This window comes from Carettochelys insculpta, chromosome 1, assembly GCF_033958435.1.
Source record: "Carettochelys insculpta isolate YL-2023 chromosome 1, ASM3395843v1, whole genome shotgun sequence".
NCBI lineage: Eukaryota > Metazoa > Chordata > Testudines > Carettochelyidae > Carettochelys > Carettochelys insculpta.
In genome coordinates this window covers 133,636,194-133,659,970 of record NC_134137.1, presented here as the reverse complement: position 1 = coordinate 133,659,970, position 23,777 = coordinate 133,636,194, and the positions used below count along the sequence as shown (strand labels likewise).

The window sequence follows — 23,777 nt, the reverse complement described above, 5'->3', positions numbered from 1 at the left end:
TTTAGTTCTTATTTCCCCCCACCTTTCCTTTTTAAGTTGTGAATAATGAAGACCATCAGAGGGCTCAAAGGTAATGAAAGGTGTGATTCTGTTTTGTTTTGTTTTGGGGGGAAGGCTGGCGGGGGTTGGGGAAGAGTTAGAATCATAGAAGAGTAGGACTGGAAGGGACCTCGAGAGGCCATCGAGTCCAGCCCCCTGCCCTCATGGCAGGACCAAGCACTTTCTAGACCATCCCTGAAAGCCATCTATCTAACCTCTTCTTAAATATCTCCAGTGATGGAGATTCTACCACCTCCCTTGGCAATTCGTTCCAGTGTTTGATCACCCTGACAGTTAGGAACTTTTTCCTAATGTCCAACCTGAACCTCCCCTGCTGCAATTTCAGTCCATTGCCTCTTGTTCTATCCTCAGAGGTAAGGAAGAACAAGTTCCCTCTCTCTGTCTTATGATACGCTTTTAGATACCTGAAAACTGCTATCATGTCCCCCCTCAATCTTCTCTTTTCCAAACTAAACAAGCCCAGTTCTTTCAGCCTTTCTTCATAGGTCATGTTCTCTAGACCTTTGATCTTTCTCGTTGTTCTCCTCTGGACCCTCTCCAATTTCTCCACATCCTTCCTGAACTGCGGTGCCCAGAACTGGCCACAGTACTCCAGCTGAGGCCTAACCAGCGCAGAGTAGAGCGGGAGAATGACTTCTTGTGTCTTGTTCACAATGGTTACTCCATCACAGTTCTTCTTAACCTAAGGGCTTGTCTGCACTTGAACTGCTACAATCTATACCTTGGGAGTTTTAAACAAAGTCCCACGGTGTGTAGTATCTTTTCCAGACTGTTCTCAAAGGCTACCATGAAGATTCAGAATCTGACCCTTCCTGGGTGTGAGGTTTGGTTTTATTAACAAATAAATTAACAGTAATAAAGTTCTGTACAAGCAGTCTTCCCAAGCTGTTCCTAAAGTTTCTGAATCAGGATCGCACAGATTACACCCTAGTTCAGTGGTTCCTAAACTTTTTAGCATCATGTCCCCTTTTTGGTTTTTGAGAAACCCTCACCCCCTTACCTCTTCCTTACCATCATCCAACACCCCTTTTAGTAAAAAATTCAATTCATAATTTAAAATTGACACAAAGACGATATAAAAGTGTATTTACAATTAAAAATAAGCACAATTAGGTTTTTCTTGGCCCAAAAATTTAATATAAGTATAATTTAACATCAGAAATAACAGAAACAAAACAAATTTAATGTGAAGGATGATGCTGCGTTTTCTTTACGAATTGGGAAATCCTAGGTTTGAAAGATGAAAGTGCACAACGCAAATCATTTTCAACATCCAGTCAATTTCTTTGTTTCATTTATAATGTGACTGAACCTGAGAAGCTTTTTCACAGAGACATGTTGATAAAAATAGAAGAATAATACATAGTGCTGCCTCTCCAATGTTCAATTACATTGGGAAATATTTTATCCAAAATTCCTCTGAGCTTGAGTTTTCAAAATTATCTTTTAGAGTTAAATCAGGTTTTATTTTGAGTGCTTGTTCTTGGAATACTTCTGGCAATGAATCGACATCAGCGTTGAATGGACTGCATATTAAGTTATGAACGGGGTTGCGAGAAGAGTTGTCTGAACAATAGTGGATGAATTCATCAGCAAAGCAGTATAGATGAAAAACAATTTTGTTCTTCTCTTTCTCTTTACAAGGTTCTTGGAAACCTTCATTTCTAGCAAGGGATGAAAATGTAGGAAAAAGATGAGAACTTAGGTGTCTGAGCTTGTGTTTGACATTTCCAAAGCAGGATTTTTTTCCATAAACGCTTTGATGGCATTGCGGTACACTATACAGTTTACAGTGTTGTTTGCTTGCAGCTTCAAATTTGAGGTTGTTCGAAGATTTAGAAATGTCCACAAGGTATGCCAATGAAAGTTGACACGTTTGGTTTGTAAATGCATAGCATAACTCTTTTTTTCTTCTGTTGCTCGAGGAAAATTTCCACTTATCTTTCAGTTCAAATAATCTTGTAAGCAGGTTACCTTTGAAAAACCGTCATACCTCTTTGTGAAACAGAAGAGTTTTATGATCTACTCCCGAATCCGTGCCAAGAGCAGCAAAAAGTCTTGTATTTAAAGCACTGTTCTTCACAAAATTGACAACTTTGATGGCCACATTCAACGAGTCACGTAGGTCATCTGGAAGGGTTTTAGCAGCCAGTGCTTGTCTTTGTATGATGCAGTGAATTATGGTCATGGCAGGATTTTTTTTTTTTTCTTTCACCAATGTCACAAAACCAAGAGCTGAGCATCACTGGAGCACAGTCTGTACACACACCAACCAGTTTTTCCCATGAAAGTATATTTTCTTCAAAAAAAGTCAAATTGTTTTCATAATGCCAGAAGCCTTTGATGTGGTGAGCAATTCCTACAAAAAAAGCAGTTCTCCTTTCACAGTTTCATTGTTAAAGAATCGAATGTAGACAAGCAACTAACAGCATTGTGCTACGTTAGTGGTATTGTTGCACTGAATTGCAAAAAAAGGAGTAGTTAGTACTGCCTCATTGATGCCAGGTCGTCGATGTGACATTTCACGGAATTGTCAGACAGTGAAATTTCTAGTAGTTTTTTTCTTGCTTTAGATACCAAGCACATATCTGCTTTCAACAAGCAAGACTTCACAAGAGCTTCTCTGATTATGTGCATTTTCTTGGCTTTAGTGATGAGCAATGACATTTCATAAGATGCTTCTACCACTTTGGCCGACGCTTGATGAAAAGCTCCAGTAGCGTCCAGCTTCATGCGTTTCAAATTTTGAAGTTTAGCACCAGAAGACTCCTTTCGGTTTGTCTGTCAAAAGTGCTGTGGTTCTTCAAGTGTCGCTCAAGACAACTAGGTCTCGACGTGTTTGCTGAGAACTGTGTGGCATACTACGCATTGAGGATGATCGATCCTATTTTTTTCCATGACAGTGACTTAATGTGGTCTTTGTCATACTTCCCTTTGTTAATCATGGCCCGAATATATTTATTAAAAAAATCTATAAAAATAATTTTCCTGATTTTTGTGGGTGGGGAGCAGGGTGCTTGTGGGTGTCTGGGTAGGGGGGCACAGGGTATTAGTGGGGGTGTGGGCGAGGGGAGAGGATAGCTTGGCTTGTACCTGGGGGTCCTGCAGCTGTGTGCCAGGTCCGGAGTCTCAGGAAGCACGCATGCTGCTTCCCCTCCCCAAGCAGCTGGTGTGTTTTCTGAAAAGCCGGGTCTGTTGCCTGCTGGGGACTTCCTTCCGTCTGCGGACTTCCTGCGTGTGGGGCAGGGGTGGCTTGGGAGTCCCGGGTCTGCACCAGCTCCAACTGCTCAGGCAGTGCATGGCTGCTGTGGGAAGTGAGGAGCAGGGTGCATGCTGCCTGATCAGCTGGAGCTGGTACAGATGCAGGACTCCCACTCGCTCCGCACTCCCCATGGAGGAAGGCAGCAGGTGGAAGGAAGTCACTGGTGGGCAACAGACCTGGATTTTCAGGAAATGTGCTGGCTGTTTGGGGAGGGGAAGCAGCACACACGCTTCCTGAGATGCCGGCTCTGACATGCAGCTATGGGCCTTCCTTCTCCTCACGCTGCAGGAAGCTGCGGCTACCTCCATTTTTGCAGGAGGTAACACCAGCATGGGCTTTTTCTTGGGGTGGGGGTTCTTGATGGGGTGGGGGGGTCTGGTTCACCTTGCACCCTCCCAGGAATTTCTTCATACCCCACCCCAAGGGGGCACACCCTAGGTTTTTCTCTCAACTGAGAGCCACTTCTTATCTCCCTTATATGTAAGTGGGATAATAAGACACCTACTTCGGTGAATTGTCAAAGTCCAATTAACCTTGTCTTAAGAGGACCAACATCCCCTAACAAGAAGTGGTGCTTAGCTTCATGCAAATACTGCTAGCCTGTTGAAGATATTAGTTCAGTTTGAAAATAACAGAGAGGTAGCAGTGTTAGTCTGTACTCCAACAAAACAAAACAGCAGAAATGTAGCACTTCAAAGACTATTAAAATGATTAATTCGGTGATGAGCTTTTGTGGGACAGACCCACTTCATCAGATCAGTCTCTTTTCCAATACAGACTGACGTTTATAAGTACAGAGGACCAGAAAAAAAAAATTGGAATAAAAACTGACACCCGGAGTGTCAAGTTTTTATTGCGATTTTTTTTTGTTTGTTTGTTCCTCTGTACTTATAAATGTCAGTCTGTATTGGAAAAGAGAGTGATCTGATGAAGTAGGTCTGTCCCACAAAAGCTCATCACCGAATTAATCATTTTGTTAGTCTTTAAAGTGCTACATTTCTGCTCCTTTGTTCAGCTTGAAAATAATAATTTTAGGTTACCTTTAATTGTTTTAATATTTATCTTTTTAGTTGAAACGTCAAGCTTATGTGCTGTACATAGTGACAAATATTGAGGAGGGGTACAACAGGAAATGTAGTTCTTGTCAATAGTTGCTGTGGTGAAAAATAGGTTCCCCTTCCACAAATGTAGATATGTTCACCCCAAAGGGAAGAGGGAAAGTGGAAATTTAACCCTGTGCTAATAACAATCACACACTAATGTTTTCTTGCCTATCAGAAGCCTCAGTTGCTCCCTACCTATACCTCCTTTCTTTTAGGTGAACAGGACTGTCCTTCCAGACTTTGTAACTAGTTGTTCAGAATGTAGGTCCTGGTTATGCTTCTGTATCATGGTTAAAACACAGTTTTGACTCATCTGTACAGGCAAAACCAAGCAATGTTGTAACATGTTTGGGGGCTTACTTCACACTGCTGATCGGTGAGATTGTCTGTATAGGTGAGTCCTGTGTCAGCTGTTTACAGGTCATATCTAGATACTGATGCTCAGTTTGCTTGTTAACTGCTGATGGGAAGGAAGTATCAATCTTCCTTCACAAAATTTGCAAGCTTGTGAAAGCTAAACAGGAAGAAGTCTGTTGCGCTAATGCATCTTATTCTCTTACTGAGAGTGAAGGTCTGAAACAAAGCGGTGGACAACAGTATTGAATTCATGGTAGCATTAAAATCCATTAGGTATCTAGATCAAGAGAGGAAAACACTCGGATACCATTTTGTATTCATAAAGTGGATCTGTTGCCACCTCCAAAGCAGTTGAAAACTTGAAATTGCAGAAGCATATGACAAGCAGGAGAGCTAAAGTAACCAGGTGCAGGCTGTCATTGTAGAATCAGGCAGTACAGATCTTGGAAGAACATGCTTTCCTGTGTTTCTTAAGCAAAACGCTCAATGGGGGAACAGGAAGCTTTTTTTTTTTTTTTTCCCAATAATCTAGCATATCCCTCAAGTAGAATTTTCCCTGCAATGAACTATTGAAGCAATTAGAGCTATGAAGATGATGGTGCAGAGGAGATTTTCCTTTGCTTATGCTTTGGCGATTTTTTTAAATGAGTATTTGAGAACATTTAATTAAAATCAGCTGTCTAAAATATTTAGTTTGAAGATAAAGATTAAAATAGAGGAGAAATATGACAGTTTTACTTGAAACAAAATATTTGGGGATCTGAGCATCAGTATCTGGATATGACCTGTAAACAGCTGACACAGGGCTCACCTATACAAACAATCTCACCTGATCAGCAGTTGTGTGAAGTAAGCCTCCAACCATGTTACAACATGGCTTGGTTTTGCCTGTGTAAATGAACTAAAACGGTGCTGAGATTTTTTTTTTTTTTAAACTGCTGGAGCCACAAGAAACTGGCTGTTTTTGGTATAAAGTTATCTGTCTGTGGTTTGTACTATAAAACTTAACTGTTACTGTTAAAACGTAATTTTATTTTTTCCAGCAACAGCTTCCCCTTCAAACAACTATTGAAAACAGTTTCACTTCTAGTGTAGACTTGACGAAACACTTTTTCATGAAGTTTAAGGAAGTATATTTTGAGACTTCATTTTGAACTTCATATGCAGCGTACGACACCTTCATTCTCATTTGCTTGTGTAATCCAAGTTTTATGACGATTTAGCTACACTGGCCTGTTGCTGTGAGCTGAGTGGGGAGACTCTAGCCTCACCTTAGCGCTTTAGTTCTATGGACGAAGCTGGTGCTAATGACAAACCCAGAGTTAGGGACAGGCAGCTGTTGTGCAAGTTTCCTGGCAGAGTTCTGTCAGTACACTCACCTGTTGTTCAAGTACTACACTTTTTTTTAAAGCAGCCTCTGCAAGTTTTGCACTAAGTTTGATGGGAATAAAGAGTTGACAAAACTTGCCAGCTTTGGGCCTAAATTGTGGTTTGACTGTGACTTTCAAGTGGTGAAAGACCCCATGTTCTCCCTCCTGTACTATTGCAATAGTAATAGGTATTTATGAGATCCCTGCTAAGTTCTATGCGCACCTTTACTCGGGGGGCGGGGGGACGTTGGAGGGTGGGAGAATTATGTGCCACTGTGCAATGGAGAGTTGGCACAGAATTAATGTTTCCTGCAGAATTCGATTTCCTCAAATTCTCCCTTTTAGTAGAAATCACAAGTGTCAGCCTTGCACATGGCAGAGACTGGCTGACTGCTGCACCTGGAGTTAAAGCTGTCTCATCCATAGAACAGTTTGGAGCACAGGTCTTTTGCTTTGAGGGACCCACGGTGGCCACCTCAACCATTTCATTCTGTAGGGCCCAGAATGGCCTGGGGGATTGCATGTGATCTGGCGTGGGACTGGAACAGCAGAGGTTGCCCTTCCCCCAATCACCATGACCGCAGGAACTGGAGCTACCCATCAACCTGCTCCATGGCCTTCTCCCAGCCTGCTGCACTCCGCTTCGCTTCGCCATGGTGGCGTGCCTCCTGGGACACTGTTGGGGGAGTTGCCCCGCATCCCATTCCTCCCCAGTCCCCAGGGGCTGTCAGCTGGAATACCAGCCAGCTAAAATTTCCCCAATCTATTTCAGTGTCTACATTGTTACAGACACACTAGTTGACAGGTGCTTTGAAGTATGGTACCCCAGTAATTGAAACGTGTGCAAGATTGCATTGTGGTGTTTTGACAAATAAAATAAGCAGAATTTTGCAGAATTTTAAAATACTGTGTGCAGAATTTTTAACTTTTTGGCTCAGAATTCCTCTAGGCAAAACACACTTGTTTTTCAGGCCCATCTGTTCCTCCTCAATCTTCCACATCCCAACTAAGGCACTACTTTACATGTTGACTACCGGCTCCCCTTTTTTTTTTTTCTTTTCTGTTTTTACCTTTTTTATTTATTTCCCTCCTCCCTCATTTGTTTCATATTCTTTAAGCTAGCAGCAAAAACATCACACTACATTACTCCTTCCTGGCTTCATGTAATGAAGAGCAAGGAGGAAAGAGGGAAAGAAAAAAAAAAAAACCCAACCCAGCCATTAGAGGAGTCTTTTCCCAGGTGACCATGGAGCTACCACATCAAAAGTGTAGCACCAGGGCAATGTTAACCTGAGACAGAGAAAGGAGATGTTTTTTTTTTTTTTCCTGGATGCTGTGATGAAACTCACTCCATAGCTACTGCAGGAGGAATGTACAATTATGTGAAGGAAAGCAGGGAAGCAGCATTGTTTAGTGGTTAAAGAACTGGAGCAATGTTCTCTCTAATCTTTTTCATCCCTGTGTGAACTTTTCCATCCATTTGCAGAATGATTTTTTGTGTGCACTGAGGCATGTGTGAAATGTGCACCACTGATAGAAGCACAAAACCTAGTTGGAGCACTCTGCTCATCTGCTGGGTGGCATTTGAATTTCCCATTAGCAGTTGTGCATAATTGCACAGCTTGTAAGGAACACTGACTGGGAGCCCTGGATTCTCTTCCTGACTCTCTCACTTGCCTCACTGTGACGGCTGGCAGGTCAATAAACTCAGATGTACATGTTTCTTTTCTGCAGCTAGGAATAACGCATTCTGGAAAAGAGTTGAGTAAAGCTCAGAAGCAGGTGCTACATAAATACAGAGCATCGCTAATACTCTGTCTTATTACTCCAAAAACGCTTAACCCTATGGAGCTAGGGTGTATTGAGCCCGATGATGTCACTTGTAAGGTGCGCATGTTAATTTTGCCTCTTGAAAGGTGTTACAATTTAAAAAGAAAGTAGAAAACCTGTGTTCAGAGGAAGGGCTAGTCTTGTCTTGTGAACTAATGGTTTCAGGCTGTTTACCAGCCCTCCTGTGTACAATCAATTGATCTGTTTTGAAAGCCATACACAGAACTATCCAACAGGCTGTAGTGCTGTCTTGCTGGAAAAATGTGACAGGTGCTCTGTGTTCAGTAGTATTCTGCACCGTAAAATTCTTATTATTGCTCTCGTTAGGTTAGCTTCATTTGCTGACAAAATGTCTACATTTAATGCTCCCATAATTGCTGAATTGTTCACAGTAACTGTAGGAAATCATGGAAAAAGTCGTTGGGGGCATCATCCGCTTAAAGAGCAAGTGCAAAATCTGAAACTCCTTTTGAAAATTAACCAGGTTTCAGTCTGATGCTGTCTCTCCCAAGGTGGTCTGGAGCTAAGTGGGCTATGGAAGGAAAGTTGTGTGTTTCCCCCACCAGTTCTTCATATTGCCTCTTTTTCATTATTTTCCTCCCTCAGAGACAAAATGACTGCTCAGGTTACTTTAGAAGATGCCTTGTCCAATGTGGATCTCTTGGAAGAATTACCATTGCCAGATCAGCAACCGTGTATTGAACCGCCTCCGTCATCTCTTCTTTACCAGGTAACTAGTGTATTACAAGTCTGTGAGACCCTTTGCTACCACCTGCCCTTAGTGCGAGAAAGCCTTGTCTGTACCCGCTAGAGACCAACTCCCTGACTCTGCCAACCACGGCACTTCCCTCTCAGCCTGCGCAGCCTTGACCGGCCCTCTGCAGATTAGCGATAGGCATGCTCCAAACCCTGAGCTCTTTGAGTATTTCCTTGCAACGTGCAACCTCTGCTCCACAGAATTTCCAGTCTCCTCCCAAAGGGCCATTTCCTCCAGCTTCACCTCAGGCAACTGTTTTGCTTAACTCACAGTACTTAGACTTGTTTATAGTGAAAACAAATATAAATGTATTTACTAAAGATGTTTGCAATACTACCCACTTTGTTGTTATCTGAACAGCTACTTACAAATAAAATAAAAGTATAATACATGTTCTAGGGCTTCCATTTAAGGAACAAGGTATTTTCCTGTCTGATAAGGTTTAGCACAACCCAAGTCTTTGTCACAAGGCTTAACAGCCTTGCTTGGGTATGAAGTGTCCGAGAGGTAGCCATGTTAGTCTGTATCTTCAAGAACAACAAAAAGTTGTGATGAAGCGGATCTTTGCCCATGAAAGCTTATGCTCCAAAATATTTGTTAGTTTATAAGTGTCACAGGACTTCTTCTTGTTCTGCTTGGGTATGGTTTGTTTTTGTTCCCCCGCCCCGCCCAGTCCAATCCTTTAGGGGAAGGAATTGGTTCCAAAGTAAACTTCAGTGCCCCAGGAATATCCCAGAAATCCATTGTCTTCATTCACAGACTCTTCCCTTGGTGTTTTGTTTCTGTTGCACGAGGAGTTTTCCTGCCTTATAATTTTGCAGTTTTTATTAGCTTGGTGGGTCGGTATGCAAATAGATTTACTTCCTGAGGTATGCTATGTGACCAGACAGGGAGATGAGTATCTATTGTCCCCTGTTTGGTAGGAATTTGTTTATTGCTTTCTTGTGACCAGCATCAACTCTCAGATTTTAAGAATGTGGTTTTTAACATGACTGCGCGTCTCCTGAAACATTATCCATATGTGCACTTTGCATTGATTGATCACCAGTGAGCTGCTGGCTATTGGTAAAGACCTACCATGCTACCCTTTGGTAAATATATATGTACACTTGATCTAGGGCAGTGGTTCCTAACTTTTGCACTAGTGAGGACCCCCAGTCACCCCCCCCCCCCCCAAACGCTGTTCACGGACTCCCATAAAGGCCAATTCTAGCCACTACGTACACATTGTTAAATGAGAAAGGAAATGTAAATCATTTGTATATAGATATTCCACTTCTGGGTGCTTCACTCTGCTCATGAGTTCTTTTCTCTGCAGCGAGCCTGATTTCAGCTACAGATTCATGTTGACTGTATAGCTAACGTTTATGTGCTCCTAATCGTTGCGATTGTTTTCTCACACAAAGGCTCCACAACATGGATTATCAGACAGCAATTAATAACAGTATTGGAAGATATATTTGATTTAAAAGTAGTAATTGATTGTAACTTTCAACTTATTTAAAACTTATGTACTTGCTTTCTATGATAATTTTCATTAATTTTTTTTTCCACAGACCCCCTGCAATACCCTCATGGACCCCCGATTGGGAACAACTGACCTGGGGGATCCCTGTAATCCCTTTAAACTCCCTCTGTTCCCTCTGCCACGTGATATCAAGAGATCTCTGGTTCATAACTTCCTGTTAGTTACTGGAAGAACATATGTGCTTTTTTTATTGTTGCTGTGAATGCCAATATTTGAAATCCTCCTCTCCCCCGTTACATTTGTTTATTTTCTTTCATACAGCCAAACTTCAACACTAATTTTGAAGACAGGAATGCATTTGTCACAGGCATTGCAAGATACATTGAGCAAGCTACTGTTCATTCAAGTATGGTAAGTGTGCATTTTAAACCTACTTTCTTTCTGAAAAAAATGTAAGACACTAGGGATATATCTTCGACAAAACTTTTCTTATGGGTGTGGACATGTATAGGGAAAATAGGAAACCGAGTTCGCAACAACGCACAACTGTCACGAATGATCTCTCATAGAAAATATATAGTTAGCTCACTCTTTGCTTGCATATCTCCAATAGCCTCTTTGCTGGGTTAGCCAGTATTGGTTAAAGTTTCTGTACTCCAGCTTTCATTGACGGATTCTGTATTTCTCAGTTTTCCAAGTTAGGCTACTGTCATCCACAGGCAGGCTCTGACTGTAGGGCTGCGTCTACATGTGCACAATCCTCCGGAAGAGGATCTTACGGAAGATAATCTTCCTGAAGAGAGCGTCTACACACAAAGCGCCATCTGAAAGAGCTGCCTGTTCTTCCGGAAGACCATGTCCACACGAGGAGACACACCTCCAGAAGACCATGTCCACACGAGGAGACACACTTCTGGAAGAACAAGGCACGCAATGCTGCAGACAGGGTCGCAAGGCTGGAGAGCCCTTCCGGGGCACTGACCACATGGCCTGTTAAAGGGCCCCTCCCCAGCCGACCCTCCCTGCACAAGCTGCTGAGGCTCGTTGTGCTGCCCACAGCACAGCTCACCCTCTTGCTCCTTCTGCACCAGTCTGTGTGCTAGGCATGGACCCGAGGAGCTGCAGCAGCACAGGGACGTCCTGACGAGGATGCTGGGGAGTCTCCTGGCAACCCTCCTCGGCCTCCTGTGGGAACACAGAGTGATCTCTCAGGGCCCCGACCTGACCTTGCTGGGTCCCTGACTGTCTGTTCCCCATGTCTGGATCCATACCTCCAGCAGCGGCTGGTGGGACAGGGTGGTGATGGCCCAATGGGACAATGACCGAAGGCAGCAGAACCTCCATATGCTGAAGGGCCCATTCCTTGAGATCTGCGCCTGGCTCGCCCCCCTGCTTCACTGCCAGGGCACGCAGATGCAGCCAGCCCTCCCGGTACAGAAGCACCTGGGCACTGCCATCTGGAAGTTAGCGACCTCGGATAGCTACTGCTCTGTCAGACAGCAATTCAGGGTGGGCAAGTCCACTGTTGGGACTGTCGTACTTGAGGTAATCCACAGACTGGGCCCCAGCCTGGCTTGGGGAGGGAGGTGTTGGGCAATGGGGACCCAGGGGAGAGGGCCCAGACCCAGGGGGGCAGGGAGGCCCGCCACGGGGGACTCTGCCACCCCACCCATACACAGGCCTGCTCCCAGAGGGGCACTCTGCCAGGGGGTGGCTGTAGGGAGGGAGGGTGGGAAGGGTGACCCAGGGAGGGGCCCAGGGTACCCCTGTGCACACCCAATAGCATTCATGCTCTCTGTCCCCTGCAGGTCATGAGGGCCATCAGTGACGTGCTCGTGTGCCGGCTCATGCGCCCTGGGGACCTCAATGCGGTCCTGGCGGGCTTCGCCAAGCTCAGGTTCCCCCACTGCTCTGGAGCGATGGACGGCACCCGTATTCCCATCAGAGCCCCAGACTGCCGCACCGAGTGATGAACTGCAAGGGGTACCACTCTATCGTGCTCCAGGCAGTGGTAGACCCTAAGGGCTGCCTCACTGATGTCTACGTGGGCTGGTCTGGCTGGGCACGTGATTCCCGCATCTTCAGAAACTCGTCCCTGTGCCACTGGATGGAGGCGGGCACATCATCGCTCAGCGGGAACAAGTCATTGGCGATGTCGCCATTCTGCTGTGCCTTATCTCCAACCTGGTGTACCCTATGCAGCCCTGCTTGCTGCGCCTGTACATGGGACATCTCACCCTGCCCCAGGAGCTCTTTAATGCCCGGCTCAGATGCGCCTGGAACTCTGTAGAGCAGGCATGTCCGGCCCTTGGGCCCCATGCGGCCCTGGACAGCTAGTAATGCGGCCCCACAAGATCGTAAACTTTTAACATTATTATGTGATTTATATACATTAACTATATTACATATTTTATGTGCGGCCCAAGACAATTGCTCTTCACTCAATGTGGCCCAGGCAAGCCGAAAGGTTGGACACCCATGCTGCAGAGTGTGCCTCTGGGCGTTCGAAGGCGAGATTCAGATGTCTCCTCACGTGCCTCAGTGTGGGAGTGGAGAACATCCCACAGCTTGTGGCCACCTGCTGCACTCTCCACAACCTCATCGAGGCGCGTGAGGAGGCACAGCACCAGGCCTGGATGGCTGAGCCGCCACAGGGGTATGAGCAGCCTGCCGTGGCCCACAACCGGCAGCTCCTCTGGGATGGAGTCCGCATCCGGGAGGCCCTCCTGGAGGTCTTCACCCACAGGGACCTCTGAGCCGAGCCCCCAACACAAGTCCCCCTCCACCCCTTACTGCACCCCAATAAACAGGGACATGGGGGGTTGCAAAACTAACTATTAAACTGTATCAATGATTTGGAATGTTGCATAGAGTAGTAATAAAACAGAAGTTTGCTTGCAATGGAACAGGTGTCAACTGCGTATGGGGGCACGTCTGGGCAGTGGGGGCATAGCAATCTGGGAAGGGAGGGATCCCTACTCAAGGGATGGGGTGGAGGGCTTTGAGCCCCGGGGCCCACGGCTGCCTTTCCTTACTCTCCCAATGGGGCAGGGAGCATGGGGAAGTCATGGTAGGCAGTTTGTGGCAAGGTCTGAGTGAGGGTGGGGTGGGCGACTCCCCAGGGGGCCTGCTGTGGGCAGGAGCCAGGCCCTCAAGTCTCAGAGCTGCTGTGGGAAGTCCTCAGGGAAGGAGGGCAGCTAGGGCCGCAGGGCGGGGATGGCTCAGGCCACAGGGGCGGCAGGGGAGGTGGTAGCAGGGGAGGCAGGTGGAGCACCACAAGGGCCTCACACACACGGCAGAGCAGCCCCACCACCTTCCCCCATGCGTCACAGCACCAGCGTAGCTCTGCCGTCTCCAGGGCCAGGCGCCTCTCCACTAGTCTGTTTTGGTGGCAGAGGGCAGCTGTGTACGCTGCAGCCTCCTCCACCAGACTCTGCCGATGGGCCCTCTGTGCCTGTCGGGCTGCAGCCGCTCAGGAGGGTCGTGGCTGGGCCGGGGCGCTTGCGGCACCTCTGGCAGGGGTACTGCTGGCAGGCCCCGTGCTCCTCCAGTGCCTCTCCTGTCCCTGGGATGGGGGTGCAGTAAGACAAGGTGGGGGGAGAAAGGAGGGGTGAGGGCCCCAGCTGAGCCCCATGTGGCGGTGCCCTGGCCCCGCCAGGCACCTCCCCACAGGCTGGACTCAAGGGACGGTTATGTCCAGGGGATGCCCTCGGAGTGCAGGCCCAAGGCCCTGGCATGATGGTCCAGTAGCCCCTCACGTTGGAGGTGCTGCCACCTGTGCGAGGCCCTGCCTGGAAGCAGGCCACCGGGTGAGGCAGGGTGCGTTCGCACACAGAGGGGTCCCTGCCCGGGGAGCGGGTGGGTTGGGCACAGCTGGGCACCCTGGTTTCCCAACAGCACACGCTTGCAGGCAGTGGGGCCCTCGGGGTGGGAGGGAGCTGAGGTGCGACCTGCACTCTGCCTGTGGCCCCAGGGTGTACTCTGTGTGGGGCATTGTGGGGGGGGCGGACGGACTGGTATTAACAAAGTTCCCCCCCCATTTTTGAACAGTAACTGTTTAAAACAAGACGTCCATTTACAGTAATTCAGTACCAATGTGTTTTCATCTTAATTTGTAAATAATGAGAAAAGATACATTTATTTTAACACTATGGTAACATATTTAGCCTTGAATATAGTGTTTAATTAAAAAAAAAAATTTTTTTTTTCCAATTTAGAAGGGGGAGGTTGCCCTCAGTGACTTGCCGTCTGAAAGGGGATGCCAAAACAAAAAGTGTGAAAACTACCGATTTACGTTGATAATGACAGGTCACTCATGCTGAATGTTATGTGGAGTGAGAGAAAAAGGTGTGTGTGTGTGTGTGTGTGTGTGTGTGTAAAGTCTTTCATATCTGCCAGCTCCGGGACCAGGATGTTGCTGGATATTCAAATAGTCTGGATAATAATGTCTATCTAGCAACAGGCAACACTAAAAGAAACCAAGATTAGATTTCACAAACAAAAAAAATGTATGCAGAGTACTTTATTTACCAACAACGGTAATATTATACCCTGTAAACTTATACTGTCTTTGCTCTATTTATTTGTGTTTACTTTCACTAGACTGTGCTTATGGAAGACGTAACTAAAATTTACTTATGGTTAAAATGCCAGTTATTTGAGGGTTCCAGATGATAGAATGCTGGATATGACAAAGTTTACTGTATTTTTTATTTTAGAATGAAATGTTGGAAGATGGTCAGGAATACGCAGTCATGCTGTACACATGGAGAAGCTGCTCAAGAGCCATTCCTCAGGTAAAGGAGTAAAATTCAATGGCCAGACATTTCAGGTACTTTCCTGATTGTGGAGATACATAGCTTCATGAACAAATCTTAAAGCTAGAGCCCTGAATGGATATAAAATCAGTATCTGCATTTACATGAACATCTGCAACAATGATCTGTGGATATCCATGTCCGTGTCCAAGGATGCAGATACCCACAGATATCAGTGGATTTTCAGGGCTCTACTTAAGGCTGTAGAATGAGTTAGTCCTGAAACAGCAAGGCTGGGAATATAGTTGAAGCAGAACTTTTGGTGCCTGGGGACTGCTTTTTTTTTTTTGTATGAAGGAATTAAGGAAACATTTCATGTCATGCTGTACTAACTCCCTGGCTCGTTTGTGACTAGAGTAGCATAATGTGCACTGGATGGGCAGTTATGACAGTAGTGTTAATTTTAAGACCAAAATTTTCCATGTCATTTGACAAAGAATAAATGGAGATGTTGTTGCAAACAAGCATTGAAAGCTAAAGTGTCTCTAATCAGCAGGTTGATGTTGTAAAGCCAGCAGCAAACACTGCTCTGGTGATCATCAAATAGGATATTGGGGTTGATCATGGTTGTGGGGATAGCTCAGTGGTTTGCACATTGGCCTGCTAAACCCTGGGTTGGGAGCTTGGTTCTTGAGGGGGTCATATAGGGACCTGGGGTAAATAAATCTGTCAGGGATGGTGCTTGGCCCTGCCAAGAGGGCAGGAGACTTGACTCAACAACCTCCAGAGCTCCCTTCCAGCTCCATGGGATGTGTATCTCCATCATTTTTTTCCTGAATTCTTTAGGCAGTCCAGGTTTTGTGTGTACAGACATGTGGATGCGCGTGCGTGCGTGCACGTGCGCGCGCGCACACACACACACACACACACACACACACTCTTATTGAATGCACATGGGTGATGAAAGTCCAAAGTTAGGACTGAAAAACTGATGAGCAGGAAAAGCAAATTAAATCAAAGTTTTATTTGTGACTGATTTTTCCATGTAACTATCTCTTTGACTCTCTTCAGGTTAAATGTAACGAGCAGCCTAACCGAGTAGAAATTTATGAAAAAACTGTGGAAGTTCTGGAGCCAGAGGTCACAAAACTTATGAATTTTATGTACTTTCAGGTAAAAAGAGTTAAACCAGTAGCTATTTAATAGAGATTTTGGTTTGCTGTGGTGTCGTGCACACTGCTGTAGTAGTCTTGGATCAAAGACTGTATTACCACAGGTTGAAACTCTCTTGTCTGGCACCCTCGAGACCTGACTGGTACCAAACGAGAGAATTTGCCAGAGCGCGGGAGGTCCATGTTGTCTGGCACGTTACCAACACTTCCACTGCGTACTGGGCTCTTAGAAGACTTATAGGAGTAAATTACAGCCAAATAACAGCACAGAACACTTGAGAGAGCCGGAACTGGTGGTTGTAAACCAACTTGGCCACAGCTATGATAAGGGGTCATTTGGCTAACTAAGATCATGCCAGATTATGCATGTTGCTGGTCGAGAGAGTGCTGGACTAGAGAGTTTTTATGATTTTAATGTAAGAGTTTACATGTCCCAGGTCTTGACGTTTCACTTAGCTTGTCTTCAAAGTGCAGTCGTATTTGTGCATGTGGCTTGCTGCCTGTGCTCATCTTCTTGTTCCCCACACAGTTTAAAATTCCTTTCTTTTTGATTCTCCATATTTATGCTCATGTTTACTTGGCTGTTTGATTTTTGATCTTTGATTTTATGTCTGCAAACTCTTACACACTTGAATAACCTCACTAATGTGAACATTCCTGTTGGAATCTGGGCGGGGAGGCCTATGGAGTTTTTGGGGGGCCTATATTTGCTGTTCCCTTTGACTGTGCATGCTTATATGACTCTATGTGGTTAGTAACATATGGCTGTAAAGATATTTCACTTACATCAATTAATGATAGGTGAACGGTAGCTGGAATATATTTGTAAATTTCTATTATTTATATGAAACGTTTAGGCATGGAGAAGACCTATCAAGTCACCTACTTAATACCCTTGTTTAATGACATTTGCACGATTGTTTCCTATAATAATCATTATCATCAACAACCAGTGCCTGTTGGTGTCCGATGACTCTCTCACTATTCCCTTCCATCTTTCCCGGTCTAGTGTGGAGTGGCTTAATTTCTGTAGCCTAGTTCCAAACCCATCTACTGTATCATCTACCCATTCTCTGTGGGGTCTTCCCCTCCTATTGCAGTGGTTTTCAACCTGTGATCTGCAGTCCCCTGGTAGACCACAGACTGTCTAAGATTTGCAAATGGGTTCACATATCGGGTTGAAAGTTTTTTTTTTTTTTTTTTTTGAAGGGTCTGGAAATGAAAAAAGATTGAAAACCATTAATTAATTGAATTTTGTCTAGCTAGGTATGAGTACATTTCTTCCTTTCAGATACTAATTCCTGGTCTTAACAGACCCATTTTACTGTTGGGTGTAGTAGACCCTCACGTCTTTAGGTTGCACGAAACTTGGTTTAATGAGAGTTTTGCACAATGTGAAGCTGCTGGGCTGTCAGCCTGCCTAGCCTCCCACAGCTGCGGCCAGCCAGGCAGGCTAAGAGCACTTTCCTCCTGCTTCCCAGAGCAGCACTAGGCACCAGTCTGGGAAGGTAGGGGGAAGGCTTTTAGCTCCCCTAGTTGCCTGCCCCTGTGGGCAGCCAGGAGGGTTAAAACCCACTTTCCAGAGCAGTGTTGCTGTCAAGCTGACAGTGGCGCTGCTCTGGGAACGTAGGGAGAAGGGTTTTATCCCCGGGCAGTGAGGAGGGCTAAAACTCCCTCTCCTGCCTCCCAGGATCAGCCCCAATCCCCGCGGCCCCAGCTCATCCCCAACATGTGGGTGGTTTCCAGCCCCAACCCACTCATGGGGCTCCCAGACCCCCCACACTACAGCCCTGCGTGGGGCTCGGGCTCCCAGACCCCCCACACTACAGCCCTGCGTGGGGCTCAGGCTCCAGCCCCCAGTGTGGCACACAGGGTTTGGGCTTCAGCCCCCTGTCCACCACCCTCACACACCCTGCTCCAACCCCCACACACCCTGGCTCAACTCCACCCTCCTGTCCCCGCTGCGGCCCTAACCCACCCTGGGCTTAACCCCCCCTGGCCCCAACTCACTGCCCAAGCCCCCCGACTTACCCAAAATTTGGGATACGCGAGGGACTGCTGCACCAAGAAATACTTCCAAGTATTTCCTGTGTGAAATTTAAAACTCTTTCTGCTATGTATAGATCTTTGTGTTGCTTTCACTTATTATTCCTCCCTTTCCTTGACCTTTAAGGTACTCAGAGCTGTGTATGTTTTGAAACTTTCGTCTTTAGTGGAAGAGAAGGGAGGTGGTGTTTGTGCACTCCTACTCTCCTTGTTTTCCTCCCATGGCTTGGACTTGCACAGTCATGTATGAGGAGTGGAACACACATGTGAAAGCTGCTCCACTTACTGGTCTGAGATAGAGCTTATTGGAGTGCTCCCTAGCCTTCCTTTCCTGAATATCTGAATTGCTGTCTGACAGAGGAACGCGTAGTGGTAGTCTGCTATTCTCTGTCCCTTCCGCCTTAGCCTTTCCTCTCCTATGGTAGGGTGCGTTTTCTGCTGGGCAGCTTTGTGGGGAGCAGCTGGAGCTCAAAACTTCCCAGCATAGAGAAGAGGCAGCTACTGAAGGAGAAGGTGAGGAATGAGTGGAGAAACAGCAGTCCCACCACCAGTCAGTGTGAATGAACCTGGTCAAATCCAAACCATCCTGTTCCATTCAGGGAAATTGAGAGAGAGAGAGAGAGAGAGAGAGAGAGAGATTTTGAAAACTGAGAACTAGAGAAAAATAATTTAAAATACTTTGAAACTATCAAAATGTTTTGTTCCCAGTCACTGCAGTTCATGCTGCAGCAGAATTCAACGGGGTCTGTAATTTCACTTATGCTAATCATACTGATTAGGAACATGTGGCTGTAAATTGGGGAAGTTGGAGCGGCTCATTGTACTTTTACATACTTACCATGCTCGTTGTACCCTTACATATTCTAAGGTTTTAACAGAAGTCTCTCTCCTCGTTGCAGGTTGTCTTCTCTGTGAATTTGGGAATTGACTGGTTAATCATTTAAGGGCATTTTACTGTTGAGGAAGTTTGCAGAAAGGGAGAGGGGATCACCAAGATCTGCTGCTTTCAATCTATCCAGATTACCCCTTTCAAGAGTCTGGTTTGTCTGGTGTACCTCCAAGTTTTGCCTCTCATAAAAACTTCTTAGTTACAGCATCAGACATAAAAGTACAGAAGTGTTATAGCCACAATGCACATTGAATTTCTGTAATCTGAACTTCCCTAGTCCTGCAACACCCTGGATCTGGAATCATTGGTGACCCCATAGGTGCTCTGAGGCTGGAGCACTCAAGGGCTATGTCTACACTACGGTGATCCTTTGAAAGGAGTTCTTTTGGAAAATCTCTTCCGAAAAAACTTCTTTCGGTAGAGGGCATCCACACAGCCCTCGCTCTTTGAGAGAATGGGCCAGGGATTGAAAAATCTAGCACCATGAGGACTGCTCTTTTGAAAGAAGGGTTCGTGGCGCATCTACATGTTTTTTTTTTTTTGTTTTTTTTTTTTTTTTTGGGAAAGACTCTTTCAAAAGAAGGCTCTCTCCCTGATCTGGGAGCAGAAGAAAGCTTCTGGAAGAACAGCTGTGTTCTTTCACTTTTGGATTGAAAGAGCACATTTTGTGTGTAGACACTCCACATATTCTTTTGAAGAAGGGCCAGGATTTCTGAAAGAACTTGCTAGTGTAGATGCAGCCAAGGGGGGAAAAAAAGTAGCCTGGGGCCAAGGAGCATTGATGGACTAGGGAAGAGCAGAGCCAGAGTGGCCAGCACCTGGGAGTGGAAGAGCTGGCACTGACCTCCGCTAGTCTGGCAAATTACCTGGTTAGGGATCAGTCAGGTTCTGAGGATGCTGGACCAGAGAGGTTACAACCTGTATTATGGAAAAATTGCTTAATTTCTCATTTTTAAAATGTAATTACAGAGTAAACCAAATGGAATATAGATTATTGTACTTATTTCAGTGTATAGGATATAGAGCGGTATGAACAAATGGTGTGAAATTTTAGTTTCTACTGACTTGGCTGGTGCTTTTTTATGTAGCCTGTTGTAAAACTAGGCAAATATCCAGATGAGCTGATGTACCTCCTGGGAGACGTCCTGTACCCCAATGAGTACATGTACCCTGGTTGGGAAGTCACTTGTGTGATACATTGAAACTGTTTCTGTACTAAACTATGGATTTCTGCTCCTTCCCTGCACTAGAGAAATGCCATTGAACGGTTCTGTGGAGAGGTGAGGCGCTTGTGCCATGCAGAGAGGAGGAAGGACTTTGTGTCTGAAGCATATCTGATTACTTTGGGCAAGTTCATTAACATGTTTGCAGTATTAGATGAGCTGAAAAATATGAAGTGCAGTGTGAAGAATGACCACTCTGCCTACAAGCGGTGAGACTTTGTTATAAGAAAGATACATATTTTTCAAGCTTACTGTTGTGGAAATAGAGGAACTTGCACAAGATGGCAGTAGTAGCTCTTTTTACACCACATGTATGTCATCTTATCTACATTTAAAAAACAATGCAGTGAAACTAAAAGTGAACTGACAGGAGTTAAAACTATCTGAGCAAATCTATTTGTCTTTTGATCTTCTACTAGTAACAAAAACAAAAACTTCCATCTGTCTGCCTTTCATTATGCTTTACATTTAACGAGAGTGTGTTGTTTCATAAATCTTGAACTTAGAAATTCTTTTTTCTTCCAGTTACAGAATTCCCATTTTTAGCATATGTGTTTGATCTTTTGTCAGTGGCCCTTGGCCTGGTTGTCCTTAAGGCCCTCTTGCTTGGCTCTTACAGGCCCCTGTGATTTACAGGTGAAATGAGTCATGAATCCCCATTCTGAACCTGAGACACTGCAGCGTGTACCATTGATACAGTGTTATGCTCTGGCAGATGTAGATAGTAAAGAGAATGTTTGCTTTCATTCAGCATCTGCACAGCCTTGTAGAGAAGTCTGGAACTGGGTGGTTCTTAATAACAATAATTAAGTTGGTAAATAGCCTGATTAATCCATGCTGCCTCCACTCAGAGCTGAGGCTTTCTTTCTATAAGAAATTCTCCTTTTTGTTCTGCTTGGATTTTGACCGACCTCTTTCAGAGGACAGTCCTGAGTGGAAAAACACTGTTCTCTAAAGGTTCAATGTTCAACTGGTGTAACTTTGAGCAAGTGCCATTGAATTCTGTGGAGCTATGTCAGGCTGCACCCATTGAGAGTCTTGGCTTAACTCTACATGAGTGGGAGCCAATGTCACCCACTGAGATGGTATGTGAGATGCTGAGGTTACGTTGATTTATAAACTGTGAATTGTGTCTGTCTCTGTCTAGCTAGTTAAGGCCAATGGGATACAGTGATTCTATTGTTAGTGGGGATTGACACCACCTCTGTAAGAGTCGGGGGACCAGTGTTCTGAAGGGCAGTGTGATGAGGCCTCTTAAGAAACCAAATTTGACATGGACAGTTTTACAAAATTTAAACCACAGAATCTCTCAATCTCAGAAGGGTATAACAAAACAAGTCTAACAGTGTTTGGTTTAGTTACTGTGATCTTGTCTGAACAATGAATAAGCACCAATGTTGATTCCTTAAGAGCTGTCATCTGCCTTGGACCAAGAGGTAGAATTGATGTACGTCGGGAGTGGATGGAGTGAGTGGCTCTGTTATAGGGGAAAAGTTGTTGATTTCCCCCTTCCCCCCCATTCACTGGGTTCTTTTTCTGTTTTTAAAGAGCTGCACAATTTCTGCGTAAAATGGCTGATCCTCAGTCCATCCAGGAATCCCAGAACCTGTCCATGTTTCTTGCTAATCACAACAAGATTACACAGGTAAGTTTTTATAGTCTTACACTAAATAACAAATATATTTTATAAGCTAGTAAAAATGCATTCTATTCTATAGCAATAGGAGGTGTGTGAGATAATATCATGCATTAGACCACGTCTGTTGGTGGGGGGTAAAAAACAAGATTTTGACCTTACACAGGGATCCTCTTTAGGTCTGGGAAACCTTTTCAGTGTGTCACAGTTAAATACATGAGGCAACACACTGTTTAATGTAAGTAGTTAACACATATTTCAAGGAAACATTCAGAGGGAACTGGCTTATAAATGCCCATCCAGTCCTTGTGAGGAAAGGAAGCGGGAAGGGAAATCAGCAGGGGAAGAAGGGTTGTTGGTAGATTACAGATTAGTGTAATAAGTCACAAATCCAGTGGGTCAAGTAGCCAGTCTGTGATTTTTAGAGTGTTGCAAGTTTAATAATTTAAGGTCCAAGGTTTGTCTTTTGAACATGTTATGCAGGTTCCCTTTGAGGGTGAGAACTGATACCGTAGGTATAGTGATGGTTTTGTGAAAAGTGTTCCACCTTTACCCACAAGAGATGTTGTGTTTTTATCTTTTGCCTGTGTGAGTTCCTTTAGGACACAGTGATTGGTTTCACATCCATTGTTACTACTGGGGCATTTAATGCAGATCTGTGGCAACTGCTGGCAGCTTGTGTGTATAACCAGTTGACTTATTTTGGCTTCTAGCTCGTCTTTCCAGTTGACTTAATGTATTTATTTTATTTTTGTCTTCTAGTCTTTACAGCAACAGCTTGAGGTGATTTCTGGCTATGAAGAGTTGCTGGCTGATATTGTGAATTTGTGCGTGGATTACTATGAAAATAAAATGTATCTAACACCCAGTGAGAAACACATGCTCTTGAAAGTAAGGGCTTGTTTTTTTGTTTTTTTTTAAAAGCATTGCGAGGTTTAACCATGATAGGGAAGGCACAAATGCTTGTCAATTTCGCTTCATTCAGATAGTCCCCTGTTTGCCAGAAACAGACAGCCAATAACTCATAATGATTAACATGTTGATGTAAAGTTTTTCCACATCCTTTTTCCTGTATCTCCTTTTCTGCCACATGTATTACAAACCACAAATCTTTGATTTTAGGACATGTCTAAATGGTTCTACTTTGTAGATATTGGAGATGATCTATCTGAACTGAAGCCTGGGGTGGGAACATGTTTCTATAGAGGTTTGGTGAAGGTGAAATTGAACAAATATTTTATTTCTGGGTACGTAGCACGTTTGTGCAAAAAGGTGTTGAAAGGAGCTCTGCATATTGAAATGCCATTTGCCAGTTGTATGGATTCCAGGGACCACCTGGCTCGAGTTATGATTAAACTGAACAGTTGGTAGATGAATTTAGTAGTTTAGAACTTGCATGTGTAAAATTGTGGTGGATGAGGGAAAATGTAAAATGTACTTCATTTAAGTAGGGTATTTTTCAGCTGAATGCCCCAATAGATGAAATTCTATAGATTAAAAAATATGGAATAGCTCTTCAAATGTCTTCAAGTAGGACAAGCTCTTCTGAGAGATTGGGGGCATTTAATCCCAAAAGTGCTATATATAGTAGTTGTCATGTCGATGAGATATACACTGTGGAAGCACCACAGAATGTACCGGATATATTTTAGCTCCACAGTGTTCCAAAATGCCCATCAGCACTGCTTAGCAGTTAAACATGCGTGTATATAGTATGGGCTGTATTTCTGGATTTCTAGCTAAATCAGTCCTTTGTAAAATTATAACAGTTTGTTATTAATTCCAGAATGTACTCCCTTTTTTGGATGCACCAGAGTTCTACGTATAAGCTAAAGACAAAGAGAAGG

General features: G+C 44.7%; 1 protein-coding gene across 3 annotated transcripts in view; it reads left to right on the top strand.

Moving 5' to 3' along the window:
• CYFIP1 (cytoplasmic FMR1 interacting protein 1) overlaps positions 1-23,777 on the top strand; it is a 127,458-nt gene that overhangs the window by 27,255 nt on the left and 76,426 nt on the right. For all 3 annotated transcript variants that reach the window (XM_074983298.1, XM_074983299.1, XM_074983301.1), the window contains exons 2-8: positions 8,589-8,712; positions 10,529-10,618; positions 14,926-15,003; positions 16,036-16,137; positions 20,322-20,503; positions 21,843-21,939; positions 22,693-22,821. In XM_074983298.1, coding sequence (XP_074839399.1) covers positions 8,596-8,712; positions 10,529-10,618; positions 14,926-15,003; positions 16,036-16,137; positions 20,322-20,503; positions 21,843-21,939; positions 22,693-22,821 — 795 coding nt within the window. In that variant the 5' untranslated portion in view covers positions 8,589-8,595. The remainder of the gene's footprint in view (positions 1-8,588; positions 8,713-10,528; positions 10,619-14,925; positions 15,004-16,035; positions 16,138-20,321; positions 20,504-21,842; positions 21,940-22,692; positions 22,822-23,777) is intronic.